Source organism: Protopterus annectens, chromosome 3.part1, assembly GCF_019279795.1.
Source record: "Protopterus annectens isolate FY-2018-M chromosome 3.part1, PAN1.0, whole genome shotgun sequence".
In the NCBI taxonomy this organism is placed as follows: domain Eukaryota; kingdom Metazoa; phylum Chordata; order Ceratodontiformes; family Protopteridae; genus Protopterus; species Protopterus annectens.
The window spans coordinates 1032411219-1032431559 of NC_056732.1; the positions used below are offsets into that span (position 1 = coordinate 1032411219).

Below are 20341 nucleotides of genomic sequence, written 5' to 3' on the forward strand. Positions count from 1 at the left end.
CAGCTGGAACTATGACCTGTATACGAAGCCTTTCTAAAGGCTTTACTCAGGCTTTACTCAGCCTTCAACCACAAGCGCTCGGGTACGCACAGCCTTTCTCAAGGCTTTACCGGTAGCCCAGCTTCTTCACCGACATCCCACCGTACCTTTATTAAGGCAGCCTACCCGGTCATCCATTTGTTCTTGGCTTCCCTAGGGTATTTTATTCGTGGAGATTTAATAAAGTTAACAAAAATGGGAAAAAAAGAACACAAAGACACCCTCAGCAAGGCAGAATTACTTTTAGTTTTTTTATTTTATTTTAATACAGTCTGATATGACAGAATGAATTCATTTACACAATTATCTAGTCACATAAGAACTGTATAGCCGTACATATTAAATCAACCTAAAACAAACCTTCCTCACCTGAGTTACCAAAATATGAAGCAAGACTTTTACAGGTGAATTTGGCTTATGATAGTCATTACTTGCATTAGATTAACAGACTGATATGCCTTTTGGGCACAGAGACTCCAGATGTCCTACATCTCCAGGCTATCTGTTTGAATATCACCAAGATAGATTTGCAGCCAGTGTGGTCATGTTTAGGATGCTCTCTGGAACTACAAATGATACTCCTTGGTTGCTTAGCATATGCTGTGACCACTATTTGAATTTCTTTTTGAGGGAGGGGCTCAAGGGTTGTGCCTTGTCGGTGAATGCCCATGTAGCTCTCACAGGTTTTCAGGTGCCACTAATTTTTATCTTGTGTAACCTGACAAGGAGAGTCATGAGGATGGCGGGAGACATATTTTATAGCTATATATAATATTATATTTCTAAGAAAATGTATGCTTTCACTTTTGCCCTCTAGTTGAGGTTCAAGACCTGACAGTTGTAGAACTTTGTCCTGGACCAAGAACAGCTTTGTACATTCAGTGTCCAACAAAGCTCTCAGAAATGTTTTTTATCCTTCCTGAAGAAGGACAACCTGGGAAGGACTGATGGTCAGTATTCACTGTGTCAAACTTCAGCCCCACTGGGTCTCTCTCTCTGTCACACACACTCACACACACACACACACACACACACACACACACACACACACACACACACACACACACACACAAATATCAATGTTAAAACTTTAGTCAACAAATGCAGAAATTAAATAACTACAAGAATAAATTTATGGAAGCCATCAAGCATTTACAGTAGTAGTACGGCAAGGGAAAACAACATAGAAAATATGACACAGAACACTGATGTCAAAACCAGAATTCTTTAGGGTGTCCTAGAGTCCTCCTTATGGCAACTATTAATGTGCTATGTATATCAAAATAGTCATTTTTTTAATTACCTCAATCATTTTTTTTAAATTATCATACCTTTCCAAAGTCGGACACAGCCATCATCACCAGAAGATGCCAGAACTGTACCAGTGATATTCCAACTGACTCGCCACACCTGGGAGTTGTGATTATCAAACTGAGCGACTGTTTGTATGTCAAACTTCGTTGGTCCTCCTGAGGAACCAACATCTTTCCTTAAAAACAAATGACCAATGTAAAGCTTCACAACACAGGCATCTAAAATTTACATTTCAAATAAAAGACAAAGAATTACCAATAATGTACATATGTTAAAGGAAGTTATCTTTAGTTATGTGCACATAAAATGTTTACATTTTTTTGATTTTAGTGAGATAAATTAATACTAGGCTAACTACCTTTGTGGGCTATTTTAAGCGTAGACAATTATCCCATATGAGAATAAAACCTTTGTGATGATATCGGCAAGTGCCAGCATAGCCAGCTGGAGTATTGTAAAGAATATGCCCTTTGAATATCAAACTTATTTATATAAAATGCTTGTGTTACAAATGTATTAGAACTGTATGTCATTTATGTATCAAACTCATTTGTACACATGCTTGCGCTGAAAATGTATTTGTGAGGTTTGCTTGTGTTAAAATGTATCAACAGTGCAGCCTGCTGAAATGAAAAGAAAAGTACATGTATTATTGTATCTGAATTAAATATATATGTTTTAACAGAGAATACTGGAACAACAATGGTTAGTCAGCTAGCTTACTTTAATGAAAAATAAGGGAAATGTAAATGAGCTGTTAAACCATTAAAATGTCACCCTCCAGTGCTGAATAGGACCGGAGATTCTTGGTCCGGGAAAAAAGCCTTTGTTCATTAGCTCAGTAAAAAGAGGCACTGTCTTAAACATTTAGATGTGTATTGTAGCCGTCTATGCTAAATTCCTGTCACAGCTTCAAAGGGGAATACTGCGAGAACTTAGCATCAGGTGACCAGATGAGGTCATTCTGCCAGCCCTCTTGGAAATTATATTTTAGATATTATAAACAGAAATCTCAGAGTATTGAGTATTCTGTTTTGGGGAACCTGGCCAAAAAGACCCTCACCCACAGCATCTTGCCTTGTGGTAGTAAGTAACTTAACTAGGGAACAGTAATTCTTTTAGATTAGTCAGGAATATAGTGAAGCTTAATTCAGATATTGTTTTTCTTTATTTGTATGAGTCTGTCCCTCAATGTTAATTTCAATATTTTCTGTAATTTGAAGTCTGTGGTTTACTGTAAATATATATTCAATATTTTCATATTCTTTTATTTATTATTAAATATACTTAAAACTTTTATTGTGGATGGTCCTTGTAAAAAGTACCTAACCTTTGAGAGTACCTATATTTATTTGGTGAGATTGTGTGGGCCACTCCAGAAGACCTAGCTGTCTGGGTCAACTACTATCATTTGCATTAGTATTAAAATTGCACCATTTAATTGGACACCCTTTGTTAAGGGCCTTAGAGTAACTGATTGTGGAGTGTCTGGTGGCGGTGATAACTACCTTATAGTCTGGGCAAAGCTGGTAGAGTTGGTAATCTGTGCCAGCCTTTCCCAGGTGTGTGTGTGTGTGTGTGTGTGTGTGTGTGTGTGTGTGAAGTAAATCTTAAAGTGCATGTGTGTGTGTGTGTGTGTGTCAGCTACTTGTGGCAGGGACACAGAGCACTGGGTTCACAAGGAGGGTGCTGGAAGACTTGCCTTAGACACTTGGCTGAGGACCTAACCCTACAGCTGTACCAGTGGGGAGTCTTAAGGGAAATTGTGCTTGATGCAGAGAGGTCTGCATCTGGAAATACTGAGTGTATCCATTTGTATTCCAAGTGCATGTCCCTATACAGTGTCAGTGGTAAGGATTCAGGCTCCTTGATTAATGGCCCAGCATGGGACATCACATACTGATGGCCATCACATATTGGTAGCAGTGGTGGGCATCACAACCTTAACCATTATGCCCACCTCCCACCTCATGTTATCTAATGGTTTGTAAACCATGCAAAAATACTACCCAATACCTGTGTAAATAAAGTTTCTGTTTAACTCACAAATATTTCGACAATAGTGATTAGTCAACAAGATTCACAGTTGAAACAAAAGACAACAAACTTTGTCTATATGGTTGGAAGCGGGAGTTGCAGGAAATTTTAGGAATGTAGGATATTAGCAAATGTTGGTATGCAACATGTAATCCAAGGATGAAACCTGGTAATGGGTAACAAATGCCAATGGGTTAATGGGATGAGCATTGGTAACTGCTTAGACAAAACTGTCTAAGATGTTTAATGTATTTGTAAAGTACAGTTGTGTACACTTACCATAAATGTAGATGTTCGAGTGTATTCACTGTTGCAATCTTTACATTTGGGGTAATCTGCTGGCAGGTTGCCCTCAGTCGGCCTGATTAACAAAGTCTTGGGTCCTGTGTCGGTTGCTGTCCCTTCTTCCATGACGTCAGGTTGTCAGGGGTATAAAAACATGCAGCCGACGCCATTACATCCGTTTTTCTTGCCCCAGATGCCAGGTGCCCCCCTAATGGGGAGCAAATAAAATTAAAAACACAAATGTATACCTCCAACCAAAAGCAAATACACCAAAAAGGCTTTTAAGCATAGTAAAGGAAAGTAGAGGTATAGCCAGAGAAAAGTAGGGGGCTGGAGGGAGGGTAACCAGGACTGCAAAAATGAATACACTTGAACATCTACATTTATGGTAAGTGTACACAACTGTACTATGTTCTTCGTGTTTCACTGTTGCAGTCATTACATTTGGGTAGATTTCCAAAGCTATGGTTGGGAGGAGGAGTTTATACAGCCTTAGGGCCAGCTATAAGGCCCTGCAAGACAGCAGTGGCAACGCCAGCTCTGAATTTAGAGAAAATTGGTAAATGATAATGCTTGGTGAAAGTATGTACAGAACTCCAGGTAGCAGCTTCTAGAATATCCCTGGTAGGAACACCTCTGAGAAAGGCTGCAGAAGTAGATGCAACCGTGGTGGAGGGAGATCTGATCCCCTGGGGGATAGGTTTTCCATGGTGCTTATAGCAGAAATGAATGCAATGGCTTATCCATTTAGAAATGGTTTGTTTTGAAATAGCCTTCCCCTCTGCCCCTGCAGCAAATGCTATCAGCAGCTGTTCAGATTTTCTTCAAGATTTAGTCCTGTCCAAGTAGAATCTAAGTTGTCTGTGCACATCCAAGGAATGCAGAATCCATTCCCCTTTGTTCTTTGGATTGGGAAATAAGGTTGGCAAATGAATGGACTGATTAAGAGCCACACTGGAAACCACCTTGGGCATGAAGGATGGATTGGTCCTGAGAGATACCCTGTCTGCATGAAAGATGACGTAAGGCTCCACTGCCATAAGGGCCTGTAATTCGGCTATCCTTCTAGCTGAAGTGATTGCTAAAAGGAAGGCTGTTTTCCAAGAAATAAATTTTAAGTCTGCAGTAGAAGCTGACTCAAAAGGAGGTAGAGTAAGCTTCTCCAAAACAAAGTTAAGGTCCCAGGCAGGGGTAGTAGCTCTCCTGGGTGGTCTCAAGTTCTTTGCCCCTCTGAGATACTGCTTGAGCAGAGGATGAGAGAAGATGGGTGGTTCTGTGTTATAGTGAGCTGAAATAGCTGAGGCGAGGATTTTAATAGAGGAAAAAGACAGGCCCTTGTGAAGCATCTCAGTTAAGTATTGCAAAATCTGAGGTAAATTGGTTGCTGCTGTGCTCATCCCTAAAGACTGGTTCCAGGCACAGAATCTTTTCCATTTGTCAGCATAAGATTTTCTAGTACTAGGTCTTCTCGTCTCCAACATGACATCCATCACAGGTTTCCTGAGGGATGATAAGGGTGAATTTAAGTGATTAGCCAGGCTGCAAGGTTCAAAGTTGGAAGCTGAGGGTGCAGAATTTGGTTCTCCTGCTGAGACAGCAGGGAAGGGGTCTGAGGCAGGTGCAATGGAGATACTTGCGACACACTGCGCAAGAGTGGGTACCAGTGTTGGCGCGGACAGTCTGGAGCAATCAAAATCATCCTTGGTTTGTCCTGTTTGACTTCTAGCAGAACTTTGGAGAGCAGAGGCAGAGGGGGAAAGGCATAGACTGATAGTTTTTCCAGCTGAAGGACAGAGCATCCCCTTTCCAGGCTTGTTTGTGGTGAGTCCTTGTGCAAAACTTGTCCAACTGGTAGTTCTGGGGGGAGGCAACTAGATCTATGTCTGGGCTCCCCCATTTGCTTGTCAACATGTTGAAAATCCGTGGTTCCAGTTTCCACTCGTGTGGGTCCATGAGTTTTCTGCTTAGTCCATCTGCCAGTGTATTCTATTTTCCTGGCAGGAATTGAGCTTGTAGGTGCAACTGGTAGCTCAAGGCTGTGTTCCATAATGCCATGGCTAGTCAGCAGAGGGGTTAGGAATGTGTACCCCCCTGCTTGTTTATGTACCACATAACCGTGGTGTTGTCCATCTTTACCATTAGTTGTCCTGGAAGAATGTAGTCCTTGAAGGCTGTCAGAGCATTCTGTACAGCTAACATTTCTTTTTGATTGATATGTAGGTGCATTTGATTTGGGTTCCATTTGCCCTGAATGCACTTCCCTGCCAGGTGAGCCCCCCATGCATAGTCTGATGCATCTGTAGTAAGGGTTTGGACAGCAGGGGGTAGTGTGAATGGCAGTCCCTTGTTTTGGTGGCTGGCCTCTGCCCATCATAGGAACTCCAGGCGTAGGCGAGGTATGATAGGAATCATTGTTTCCAGGCTGTGACAATGTTGACTCCATAGACTTTTTAAACACCACTGTAGTTTCCTCATATGCAGTCTTGCATATGGAATTGGAAGAATGCAGGAGGCCATGAACCCCAAGGCTTGAGTATTTGTCTTGCAGACAGCAGGGTTTTTGTGGCCACTTGTTTGAAGTAAGTTACCAAATGAATTTGCTTCTCTGGCATGAGGAAAGCCATCTTTGCAGTTGTATTCAAGCTTGCACCCAGGAATGTAATCTGTTGACAGGGTATCAGTTGTGATTTATTTTTGTTTATGGTGTACCCCAGACAAGTTAGAACCCTTTTTACAAATGCCAGATGATTTAGAAGTATGCCCTGGTTTTCTGCCTGAATTAGACAATCGTCCAGGTATGGATATATTTGAATATTTATTTGCCTGCAAAATGCAACAACTGGAGCCATGCACTTTGTGAATACCCTGGGCGCAGTAGACAAGCCAAAGGGCAGTGCAGAGAATTGATAATGCAAGTAGCCTGCTTTGAAGTGTAGGTATCTTCTGCAAGATTCCTGATTGGGATTTGCAGGTATGCTTCTTTTAAATCTAAGAGTTGTCAACCAGGCATTTTTGCCTATCATAGGAAGTAACTGAAGAGTCAGCATCTAGAATTTTGGAATCTCCAGAAAGGTGTTTAGTGTAGACAGGTCCAGGATTGGACGCTATGATTTGTCTTTTTTGGGTACCAGGAAAAGTCTTGAATAAAACGCCCCATGCTTAAGATTGTAAGTACTTGCTTTTGAGCCTCTGCCCACTGATTTGGGGGCAGGTCTGGCCACCCATTTAGTGATGGCAACATGTGGAAATGAAATCTGTATCCCTGGGACACTATATTTAAAACCCATTTGTCCTGGGTTATGAGTTCCCATTTCTTTGCAAGAAGAGCAATCTTTCCCCCAAAGGGGCAGTTAAATAAGTGCTTGATAATTTTAAAAGGAAGTCATTGAGACTGTTTACCATAGGGGGGTGTCTTGTTATTTCCAGATTTGGAAGTGGAGGCACCCCACTGCTTAGTTCTGAGAGTCTCCTGGGACTGAAACCTAGGGTTTTTGCTGTGTCTGGGTTTGGCTTGAGAGTATCTGGAAGGGGCTGGAAAAGACCAATTCTTAGTAGGCCAGTGCCTACTAAATCTTGGAGGGTGCACTTGTAAGAAATCTTTAACAGTTTGCATAGATTTAGCTTTATCTTCCATATTTTTTAGAACTTCTTCAGCCTTATTGCCAAACAGGCGGTCCTGATTTAAAGGAGCATCCAACAATTTAGCTTTAACATGATCAGGCAAAGATTGCTCCTTAAGCCAAGCATGCCTTCTAAGCACAGGCCCAGTAACAGCAGCCCTGCAGGAGGCCTCTAAAGAATCAAAACCACATTGCAAAGTATGTTTTCCAACTTGTTCAGCAGAATACATTAAATCCTGTAAATCTTTATTTTCCACAGTCAGGAATCAACATAATTTTCTATTTAAGCAGTCCAATAATATGCTGTTGATATTTTAAGATATGGAATTGGCAGTTTAAAGCTCTGATTGCCAAGGGACTCAGGAACCCTGTAGTATCTGTCAGGTTTACTAGGAGCTGGAGGCAGGGAATCAGGGGCCAAACTGGATTCTGAGAACACATCATCAACAATGTCTAGTACAGGAGGTATAGTCAAAGGCCTATGCTGAGGTAGAAGAAGGAAATCCCTAAGCCTCTTTTTTGAATCAGAAAATTCCTGACTTTCCCAGTGGAAATGCTCCCTTAAAGTATGTATAGTTTCCCCAAAGGAAAAATCCTCCGGAAAGGAAGCAGAGGGAATGGAATCCTCTGCATCAGAATCATCATAAGAAGGTGTGGACAAATCCAGGTCATTGGAAGAGTCAGAAGAAAAATAATCCTGATCAGAAGATTCATCATCAAGCTCAGCCCTAGGCCTCTTGGGGGAGGGGGTTGACTACCCCTGATAAGAGTAATTAGATCTTCAGCCATTTTGATCATTTGTTTTTTAGGCACAGGGGCCTGAACATGTGGCCTGGGCGTCGTTTTTTTAGACATAGATCGAGATTTAGGCCTTAGTAATGAAGGCGGTGTCGATTTAATATGCAAGTCTGTAGGTCTGAATACACCCTCAGAAGCTGGTGCCTGCACAGCGGCTCCAGACCCATCCAAGGTAAATACATCCGCGGGTTCCATAGGTGAAGCATCTAGCGGCATACCGGACTCCGAATGGGTCTCATAAGAGGCCTGCGAATCAGAAGTAGCGGGTATCAGGGGCTGCGAAAGCACCTCACTGAGTACCGGCGAACTGGCGACTGGCTTAGGAGAAGCGTCGTCGGCAGTTTTGGATCTCGGCGGCCTGTCTCTGTCTTTATCTTTGTGTTTTTTCGGAATCCTGGTAGTGGGAAGGCTAACCAACAACATTTCTGGATAATTAAACCAAGAACCGAAATATTTAGAGGAAAAAATGTACCGACAACAGATAGTGCACTGATTAAACAAAGCACAAAACTGACAGCAAGGTACATCGTGGTCAGAACCTAGGCAAGGAATACAGTACGAATGAAAATCTTTATGAGGTATTTGCTTTCCATAAATAATGCAATTATTAACTTTTACTGACATCGGAAAGGAGCAAGAAAAAGTTTCCCCAATGGGGTACTTAGCTTTAAGTTGAAGACTTCGGTTCTAAAACTCGAAAATGAAAATTTCAGGAGTTGGCCGACCGGCACTTGTGAACTGCTTCTGCTTCGGGCACCGCAAGGCAAGAAAGACTGATGTAATGGCGTCGGCTGAATGTTTTATACCCCTGACGACCTGACGTCATGAAAGAAGGGACAGCAACCGACGCAGGACCCAAGACTTTGTTAATCAGGCCTACTGAGGGCAACCTGCCAGCAGATTACCCCAAATATAATGACTGCAAGAGTGAAACATGAAGAACATCATGTGGTTCACTAAAAATAATGGAATAAAAAAATAAAAAAATAATTTCAAAAATCTGAATGCACATAAAGTAACAGGAGAAAGTATTCCACCTAAACACTACTACTACCTGTGTTTTATAATGATTAATGCCAACATTTCTGCAAGTTATGATAAATGTGATATTTTGGAACTTAGTAAAAGCATACAGAAATATTACAAACAAACCAGTCAACAAAGAGTGGAATAAAAGGGATGCAGTCAGAAAGGCATGGCGATACAACATCACACCGTGTTAACGGTATGCCATAAAACAGAGCCATAGCTAGCTCAACCTACTACCTGTTGACGTTCTTCAAAGTTGACGACAAAACGTTGCACCAGGGACATCAACTCCCTTCGTCCCACAGTAGCTATGCTTCTGGGCATACTAACTTAAGCCCAGAAGAGAAATTTTTAGCAGGCTAAAAAATACTTAAGTCTAGTTTATGTCATCATCGCCAAAATTACCACTGTCTAGATGACTAATTGGTTCTCTAAAATACCTTACTATCATGACAGTAAATGGACACTTTTCAACAAACTCCAGTATTGGTGTGGTGGTAGCAGCTAACTAGCTGATGTAAATACACATCAAATAAGAGAGAAGGAAAACGTAAGGTTAACTAACTTGAAAGCGACAAATGACCAGTGCTGACTTGAATGCTTTAGTGACAGGAGGTTCTCATTTTGCATACTCCTGCATTCTCGTCACACTGTGAATGCAAAGAAAACAGTGTGAATTCACACAAACATTTATACATCAGTTTCATTATTCAAAGAGCAGCTGCACCACTTATACCTCTCAACCTCTGAGCACAAGAAATCTGGACAAAACCTAAAATAATGCAGGGACAAAGGCACAAAATAGGGACAGATATAAAATACTCTTCACATAAACTTAGAAAGTTGCTAGAATAACAGGATCTGTGTTAGCATGCATTTTCTGAAGGATATGAAGTCTAAAACTCAGTTGTATGTCATTATTGATTTAAATCCTCAGTGTTTTGTCAGAAAACCACACATTTTATGAGGAACATACCAGAAATATGAGAGAAAAATCTGGACATGCTAAGAAAATCTGTAGACAGTTGAGAGGTATGGCACCACCATCAGCAGTGATTTTTTTTTTATAAATACAGATTTTAGGAAACAATTGACTTAAAAGGCACAGCACTAAATGAATATAACAGTACACCATGGAGCATCTATAACTTCCACCTATACAGTCTAAACTTCCTTTTTGTTATAAAATAACAGTAATTACAAAGGATGTTGGTGATTTACAGTCAAGAGAGTACAGATGTGTAACAGCTTACCATAACAGTATATGATCTACTTACCATTGTTGCAGTATTCGAATACTGAAGGGTTATCCCACAGAGGTAACTGGACATCTGGCTGGCATACCAAAGCCAAAAACCTTCTATATGCTCTTACATCAATCCTCAAAACAGACAGAGGAGAACTCTGAGTAAATAAAACAATAAATGCAGACCAGCTAAGAACAGGTGAGGGGAACTGTTCCCCTTCCCTTTGTCCACAAAGTGCATGGAATTCACTACTAACAGCAGAGGGGAAGGAGAGAGGAATGAAATACTGCTAAACTGATCAGTAGGACACCTATTGCCAAGGTAATTTCTTTCACACCTGTGATATGTTCTTCTTTAGATTACTGTTGAGATATTCCAACACTGATTCAACCTGGAAGGAATTTGAGAATTAAAGGAATGGGCAGATATGCGTATAGGTGACGGGGGGGGGGGGGGGGCAATTGTGAAGTACAGCATCCCTTGGAGAGGCCCCCTGGGGGATAAGGGCATAGTAACTACTGTACTTGTTGTTCAGGGGAGAAGCGAATAGATCATAGCAAGGCTGGCCCTATTGCTGGAAGATCTTTTCAGCAATTTTCGTGTTGAAGGGCCATTCATGGGGTAGGAGAATGCTCCTGCTCAATTTGACTGCTATCACACTGGATTTCCTCGGAATGTGCATTGCTAAAAGAAAGCGGTTGGAAGAGATCGCCCTTTACCACAACTTGAGAGCTTCTTGACACAAAGGGTAGTATTTGGTTCCTCCTTGTTTGTTGATGTACCAGACCACTGACATGTTGTCAGTTTGTATCACAATGGTTCCTAAGGGGACAGCATTTTGGAATGCTTCCAAAGCTAACAGCACTGCCCTCATCTCTAGGATATTTATATGCAATTTGGCCACCTCGATGGACCAGGTGCCTTGGGCTGTCTTCCCCAGATAATGCCACCAACCCTAAATGGGACGCATCTGTGGTCACTATGGCCTTGAGTTGGGAGGGAATGAATGGATGGCCTAGAAGAATTTGATCTGAATGAATCCACCATTCCAGGTGTCTCTTGCAAGTCTGAATGACTGTTATCTAGTACGACACAGACTGATAAAGAACTGACCACTGTATGGCTAACATCCACTGAAGAATTCTCATGTAAAATCTGGATAGTGGTACTAATGTTACTGCTGTCACCATTAATCCCAGGGCTTGAAGGATCAGACTGCAGATTATCTTTTTGACTTGTGACCTTATTGTTTGGACTCTCAATAGTGGCAGGGATGCAATGGTAGTTTTCATATTGAGAATTTCTCCTATAAAGTCTAGGCTCTGGGTAGGTTGTAGAGGAGATTTCTCATAGTTTATGGTTATCCCTAGAAGAAAACAAGTCTGGAGAACCTGGCCCTTTGCCAATATGAGTTGATGCCTGGTCAGAACGGATATCAGCCAGTCGTCTAAGTATGGAAACACTAGGAATCCCTACAGTCTGATATGAGCTGCTACTACTGCCATGCATTTGGTAAACACCCTGGGGGGTGCAGTGAGTCCAAAGGGCAGTACTCTGAATTGGTAATAACTGTCTCCCAACCGAAGTATAAATACCTTCTGCATTATCTGTTCATCTTTATATGATAGTACACATCCTGAAAGTCTATTGAACACATTCAGTCATCCTTGTCCAAAAAAGGGAGAATGGACTGAACTGTGACCATCCAAAACTAGGTTCATGAACTGTCTTATTTAGTTTGACGAGAGCCAGAACTGGTCTCCAGTCCCCTGTCTTCTTTGGCTATAAAAAGAACCTTGAGTAAGTTCCAGATTCTATATGGTCTAATGGGACCTTTTGGATGACTTTTTTTCTAGCAGCTTTTGTATTTGAATTGCTGCTTGTTCCCTCTGACTGGATGGAACATCAGGGATTTTTCTTGAGATTGGAGGTGGAAGGGAAAAGGGTATTATATATCCTCTGGAAATAATCCTCTGCAACCAAGTATTTTTTGTTATATCTAGTGAGACTCTCTGGTGCAGGGATAATCGTTCCCCATTTGCATCCAGAGGTGGGCAATCAGGCCTCCTTTCAGGACTGCTGGTAGGGTTTGTCAGAGAATGAATCTCTGGCATACCTCTCAACCTGGAAACATCAAAAATCTGGACAAGGGCCCATGAAAATAGGTACAAATCGGTACGCTAATTAACATAATATTTACAGACAAAATGATGTAACCCCACCCACTCCAATGGATTTGTGGGATGCCAACTTTCAAATGCAAACTGAAGAACAGGCAACCAAAATATGGCCCCAGAGTCCCCTGCAGCCATTCCAATGTCCCATCACTTGGCTATTTTTCCCCATTTACCATAAACAATAATGTGCATACTGCTTTACTTCTACAGTGATTATTTGGATTTCATTTACAACTTTTATTTTACATTTTATAGCATAAATACTAATAACATCTGCTAAACAAAGCAAAACAATCTCACAATGAAAACAGACTTAGCATTAAAACTTCCCTGCCCTTGAAACTCACATTCATTGAAACTGCATTGAAACCGACATTCAAAGAAAATGCAACTGGCCATCGATGGATAAAGATTACCTTTGGGCTGTTTTCAAATCATAGGCCCCTTGCACATGAAATATACAAGTGTTCTTTGAAACACCTTCCTGACTGCATTAAATTATATTCCTTGTATAATACAGCGCGCTTTAAATGTACTGTTTTGAACATTTTTTGAGTAAGCAATGAAACAAAATGCATGAACCAATAATGACAAAAATGCCCAATTCAGAACTACTCAAACTTTGACAATCCACCAGTATTAGTAAATATGCACAATCTCTGCAAAAGTAAAAGTCAACTACATAATTCCGCATTAAAGAGATCTGTAACTAATGAAGAGGTTACTGCTAGCGAACAACTTTATATTTCATTGTTTCATCTACAAATACAGTGCCTGTTTTCCTTGAGGAATAAATTGCTTATGTTACATTAAAAAATGATTAGTAATATTGCAAAAGGGAACAGATGGTAAACTGATAATAGGTTCATTGTTACTACTTACCGCTGCCAAAGAGGACATTCTCAGGACTGCAGCATTCACCCCCCCCTTTAAAAGTACAACACAGTACAGTATCAGCAATGCGTCTACATGCTGTGGGAGTACAACCCACAGCCTTTTGCATAAAAAGCAAGCATTCAACCTGTTATGCTATTAACAATGAAGCCGACTCAGCATAAGCAGCACTAAACTTTTCTTCCCCTGAACCCCTCAGCTCCTTGTAAAATCCACTCAAGGCTCAACCATAGTATCTCTCAACTTTGCAGAACAAGAAATCTGGAAAAAGCCAAAATTTATGGGGGATGGCAAAAGCCCAAAAAACAGGGACACATTATAAACATTGCTTGCATAATCTTGGAAAGTTGCTAGAATAAAATATTACCAGTAGAACTCAGGACCCTGAGCTCTACAGTCAGAGCAAGATACCACTGTGCCAAATACGATGTTTCCCGAAAGACAGGAAGACTGAAACTTAAATGGCTATCATTTAGTGAATTCAGTTCTCACCATAGCTCTCAACCCCTGGACAAAGACAATAATGGGGGAATATAGCCACCAAACATAATTAGTGAATTCAGTTCTCACCATAGCTCTCAACCTCTTAGCACAAAAAACCTGGACAAAAGCAGTAATGGGGGAATACAGCCCCAAAATAGGGACAATTTTCAAATACTGATCTTATAAACTTGGAAAATTTCTAGAATAAAGGTTTGTTTTACCACATATTTTCTGAAGAGTATGAAGTCTGAAATTAAAATGCCTGTCATTACTAAGTTAATTCAATCCTTCAGAAAACCACAAATTTTATGAGAAGTAGGTAGGGAATTCAAGCTCTTGTTACCTGTTGCAAAGGTACAGGGTTTGAGCTTGGGTAACTCTAGCCACCAGTTATATTCAACTGGGACATTTTACACACACACACACACACACACACACACACACACACACACACACACACACACACACACACACACACACACACACACACACACACCAGAAAATAATAATACATGGACTGACTTCAGAAAATAATACACAGCCTGTACTGACTTCAGATGAAATACACAGCCAGAACGGACTTCAAATGATATACACAGCCTGAACAGATTTCAGATGAAATAGACAGCCTGAACGGGGACTTCGGAAATACACAAACTTCAAGCCAATATGTTCCCGGACTTCTTCAAACCAATGTTCCCGGACCTCGCAGCCATAACGGACATTCCTGGAGCCACCAGCTTAAGTACATGGATGTTCTGTTTGAAGCCTTCCCTTTCCCTTGCAGTTTACAGATGTTTGAAGCCTTCCCTTTCCCTTGCAGTTCAAATTTACAAGCCCGCCCTGTCCCTCTCTCGCGGGAGTAAAATAACTGCTTGTCCTAGACGGAAATGCTTGCACATCATCCCTGGAGCTCAAATTTCCAACAGGCGGCTGGCAGGCTGTTCACTAAGCTGACATCATCATGCACATGATGATGTCAGGTCAAAAACAAAAATTTTAAAAAGAAAGCCGGGAAACCCGGAAAGTAAGGGGTGTCGCTTGGGAATCATGGCACCCAATTATTTGGGACCTCAAAACTGGTAAAAAACGAGGAATTTGGGATGGTTGAGAGGTATGATCTTTGGAACCCTGATTCTGCAGGCCACCTCTGCTATGTGGCTGGTGACATCCACATTAGAGCTCCATCCTCTGCCTCTGGGGGAACCTTTTCCATGTGTGTCCTGAAAAGGACCCTGAGACTTTTTGAACATTTTCCAGGACTTTTTGAACATTTTCCAACCACCTTGCTGATTCCTGGAACAGCTTCATTTGAGGGGTTGAAAAACACATGCCCATGGCAGACAAGGTCTTTCCGCCCTTCTCACACCTGGAAAGTGTCCTTTACCTTGGGGCCAAATAAGGATGTTCCTTCAAAGGGAGCATTGATGAAAGAGAACTTGAAGGGCTCCGAAAATTCACAAAGGCACATCCAGGCATGTCTTCTTATGGAAATGTCTGAAACCACTGCCCTTGAAATTTCCTCTGCTATATTTCAGATCAACCTCATGGATGAATTGGATATGGACTGACGGGTAGTCAGCTGAGGCCTGAACTTGCTCATAAACAGCATCCGAGAGGGTATTTGATATTTCCTTAATCAAATCCCTCTGTAATCTTGTAAAATGTGCCAAGTAGTTGAGAGACCTCAGTGCAAAAGTGGATGAGGCATACACATGTTACCCAAATCTGTCCATTGCCCACAACTCCTTGTTGGGGGGATGGACAGTGGAATTTTCTTTGGCAAGTTCCTTCTTGCTGGCCACCACAATGACCATGGCATCAACAGGGACCCCTTTACCTAGAACTGCCTGTCTGTGGGTGGTGCCATTATCCTGTCTGGTCTCCGATAAATGGGTTCTATGTTGTCTGGATCCTTCCACTCCCGCCATGAGATCGTCGATGAGCTCATCAGCACGCATCACCCAGGAGGTAGAGTGACCAGTACCAAAGGCCTCTAGGAGAACAGATTCCTCAGATATCGGGTTGCTGGGCATTTAACCACCTCTCTATTTAAGGATTTCTATGATTTCCCCAAAGGAGACATCTTCATGAGGTGACCGTGGGGACCCTTCATCCTCATCAAAATCTGTGACTTCAGTGATGGACTTCTCTGGGGAGTTTAAATGCTTCCTCTTGCAGTTCTTCTTCTTAGGGACCTCTTCAGTGGGATGCCCTGGAGAGGTGTCAGAAGAAGAAATCAAAATTCCCTGTGGGGAAGCCAGGGGTCTTGGTACTGACTGTCCATTCGAAAGACCTGGTGAGACTCTGAACCCTGAGACATCAGGGTTAGTGATCTACGATATGTGGGGATAGATCCATCTGTTCTGTCAAAGCAGAGAAAACTCTCTTTGCAGCCTCTAAGGCAGATCACTCTGGAGAAGGGAAAGGCCCCGTTCTGGATCTCGGTACCCCTCACTCCAAGGACCACAACCTTGAGGTGGAAGCTGTAGTTGATCTAGCCAATGCAGATGTCCTGAGGCGGTGTAGGGACCGCTCTGAAAATCTCTGAGTTGACCGCAATGCTCAGATCCAAGAGCTCTCTGGATCAGACAAGGTTGGAGCACTCAGAGTGAGCTTCGGCTCTGAGGGTACTGAGATCCTCTAATCAGAGTTAGATGGATCTGGATGGCTAGGATCCAAGGACCCTGAAACCACTGTGGGAGTCAGAGGAGGAAACTGAAATGGGGTGTAGTCCGTGAACAGACCCTCCTGACCCACAAGGGTAGAAGCAGAAGTGACACCCATCTGTCCCTGCACCAAGAGATTTTTCTTACCACTTTTTCCACGTCTTCTTCACTAAGACGTTTGGTAGAACGAGCAGAGATGGCTGAAGAGGATTTTGATCTATCCAAAAAAAGGGGAGGGTACCCGAGAGGGTACCAGATCCAGAGAGGGCAAATACCTCATCCTAAGTAAAGAGACAGGTTTAGCTGGACTAACTAAATTTGGATCAGAGGATGATTACATCTGATCTGAACATGTCAGATCAGTTATTTTTTTTGTTTCTTTGGGAGTGGTTCCGATAATTTTAATTTTCTTGGATACAAGGTTGAAGTCAGGTCTATCACTTTCCTTTTTTCAGACAACTCCGAAGCCAATTAAGACGAAAAAGCCTTCTGAGATGCTGCTATGAACTTTTCTTTTGATTTGGGAAACTTGCCTCCAGAAATGGCCTCTCCAAAAGAAGAGGGAAGCAATTCCTTTAATGTCAATTTATATTTACATTCCACAAAGGGCCCTGGGTTAAACGCATGGCAAAGAGAACAGTCTTCTTGCAGATGCAGAGGCCCTAAGCAATAAACGCATAAACTATGAGCATCTGAAAAAAGAATTGTATGGCCACATTTAGAACATTTCTTAAGCCCAGCAGTCCCTTTCTCAGACATGGTCTTAATTATAAGCACGGCCAGCAATGACAGGCCAAAAAACAGTAACAACCAATCTAAATCTACGATAGAAGAAAGATGTATAACTTTTTTTTTTTTTAGAAAAGTGAAAGAAAAGAAAATACCAACAGTGGTAAGGAAAGACTACAGTAATGTAGAAAATAAGAAAAGTTACTGATGACAGTAACAAGGATTACCAGACAGGTAAGAAAGTGGACAAGATAGAAACAATATTAACTATAGTATTAAAAACTTCTGGAAGGTAAGCTAAAGGCCAAGGGAGTAAAAGGCTAACAAGTTAACAAACTTTTATAAAATATTTAGAAGATAAAGTTTTAAAGCACTTATCGTAACCCAAGCTTGAGAAAACCAAAAACCACGTCTTTTGCTAGAAGCAGCAAAAGAGACTGGAGGAAATTGGGGTTGGTGCATTGCGGGTAAAGAAGAAGCTCGAGAGTTCTAGGTTGCCACATGCTTTAGCAACAGCCAAGTCAGATCCCAGGGATCGGATCCAAACCCATCAGATGAGGACAGAATAAGAATGAAAAACAAGAATGTCAGATATAGGAGGTTGGCACGATGGTTAAGGTGTTTACCTTACAGACACAAGATACGAGGACTGATTCTCACCAGTTGGAATCATGGCTAGGCTTAAAAAGGTTCCCCCACAATCACTGCCTATGAACCTAAACTGTATGGGATCCCTACCTGGAGGGATTTCTCATTCGTCTTACGACATCAGACCGTAAATCATTTCCATTTGGACAGGTAAGATTTTCTAGTGATAAGTTTTCATGCCACCTGGAGTACCTTAAGTACGTCCTGAGAAAACTGGTGTCTGAAAGGAACTAAGGCTATTATCCACAGCTGCAGGTTGAGCACCTGGCAAGCTGGGATAAAGCACAGATTCCTTTTTCAGTGCAAGTCCACTTTGTTATGAATGGAATCAATTCCTCCTCCTCCTCAGATGAAGACTCATGTGGTCTCTTCTGACAGGGGTTAGGGTAGTGAAGGAGCAGAAAGAAAGGAAGAGGGTTCCAAAAGACAATGGCCTTGTATAGGCCCTGTGAAAATTCAAACCATTCCTTTTCTTGAGATGTCTGAGTAGGACAAACATACTTGGATTTCTGCTTCTTTTATCTTAGGGATGAAGTCAGCCCTGACGAAGCATGGCAGGACAGAACCCCGAATGACTGATCAAAATGGAAGGCTCCTCTTCCCTAACAATGATTTGAAGTATGCTTTCTGGTACCTCTGAAATGGTCGTCCTTGGTTCCCCCTTTTCAACTGTATCGGTATGAACAGTCTTGTCAGACATGTGAAAGTCACAGACCATAACGGCCTCTGGCAGTGACTAGGTAGCGTGGGTCTTAAAAAGAGTTGGATGTATCATGGATTCCTGCAGTAACTTAATGGGGAATATCTTAATTAGACAGGACAGTAGAACATTCAGACCTCGATTTCTTGAACAACTTCTTAGTGTAAGTGGGAAGTCTGAGGCCACAGGCTCTGCCATTTTGGTTTGTGTGAGGCACTTCAGTTGTTGGAACTCTAATTATGCATTTAAAGAAGAAAACTGAGTATAAGAGGTATTAGGAACAAAAATGATTGGCATATTTACAATTCCTATAATCGTGTTCAGCCATCTAGTTGGAATGAAGGTCTTCAGAAAGGATCAGGCTACCACAGTCACACTTCCCTCTCCTAGCGAGATTAACAAACCCTTTTTGAAAAAAATACTAGAATAAAAAAAGATTCCCCAGTGGGACACTTACATGAATAGGTCTGGGTAATGGTAGCAGCCAACAACAACATGGAGAACAGACCAATGGAACCTAAGATCCTGCATTTTGATGGGCTGCATGATAGTTGGAGCGTCTTACACTCCTATGTCCACTTACCTAACTCTATGCCCATGGGCTGACATTATATGCTGGATTACTTTTCTAGTATTACTAGTATTACGTTTTAACTATCTCTGCCCTGTTTAGCTTCTAGCTCTAGCAAACCTCCTGCTTCCTTCTACTAGATTTCTGAGTGACATTCCCGCTAGTCTACTTGCCTCAGATCTGCTCCTTTCTTCACTGATACACTCTCTGCTCTCCTCCTCTTGGGCTCTACCCGCTCCGTTCGCCCTGCGGGCTCACTCCGCTCTCCTACCCTGCCCCCAATTTCCACCCGCCCCAGTACTCCTACACTTATACTTCCCTAACCACTCCCACCTCTTTACCTCTCCAATCACATTTTACCCCTCCCCTCTTTTTCATCCATTACCTATCCACCTGCATCATAACAACATACCTGTCTGCATTTTCATTTCTACTTCCCTACTTTTCTTTCATATCACTCCCTATCACTATGCCTCCTCTACTAACCTCTTCTTATTTAAAATATATCCTCCTTTTCTCACTTTTTCCTTTCCTTATGTTGCCCTACCTTCTAACCTCATATGAACATCTTAGCCTTAAAGAACCACACTCCCTCAGTCAACATATTAGCTCACCTTCCCAAAACACATTCCAACCTTTCTCAAACATCATTTCTTCTCCAATCTACCTTCTTGCAAAGTTTCACAGAAAGTTCCACATTTCCTACACTAATCAGGTTAACAGAAAATCCTTACACTTCCAAACCAAACCCTCTGACCTAATAAAAAGACTACTTTTCTCCCTTCTAGCAGGTGACATTCATCCCAACCCTGGTTCAAACAACACTGCTACTCTAAACCCCCTCTGTCCCCCTCCCTCTTGCTCATACTTACCCTCATAACCCCCTAACTCTCTCTCTATAGCTCACCTTAACATCCGCAGCATTAATAATAAAATTGCCCACCTCCATGCACTGCTAGACATATACTCTTTCGACATCCTTTGCCTGTCTGAAACCTGGCTCAAGCCAGCAACCCTAGACAGTGAGATTACTCCCCCTGGCTACAACATCTACAGACTAGACCGTACAGCCAAAAAGGGTGGTGGGATAGCTATTCTTTA

General features: G+C 41.9%; 1 protein-coding gene across 3 annotated transcripts in view; it reads right to left on the bottom strand.

Annotated features, from left to right (window-relative positions):
• Positions 1–20341, bottom strand: part of SEH1L (SEH1 like nucleoporin) — a 644021-nt gene that overhangs the window by 115223 nt on the left and 508457 nt on the right. For all 3 annotated transcript variants that reach the window (XM_044067186.1, XM_044067188.1, XM_044067187.1), the window contains exon 7: positions 1371–1528. In XM_044067186.1, the coding sequence (XP_043923121.1) occupies positions 1371–1528 (158 nt within the window). The remainder of the gene's footprint in view (positions 1–1370; positions 1529–20341) is intronic.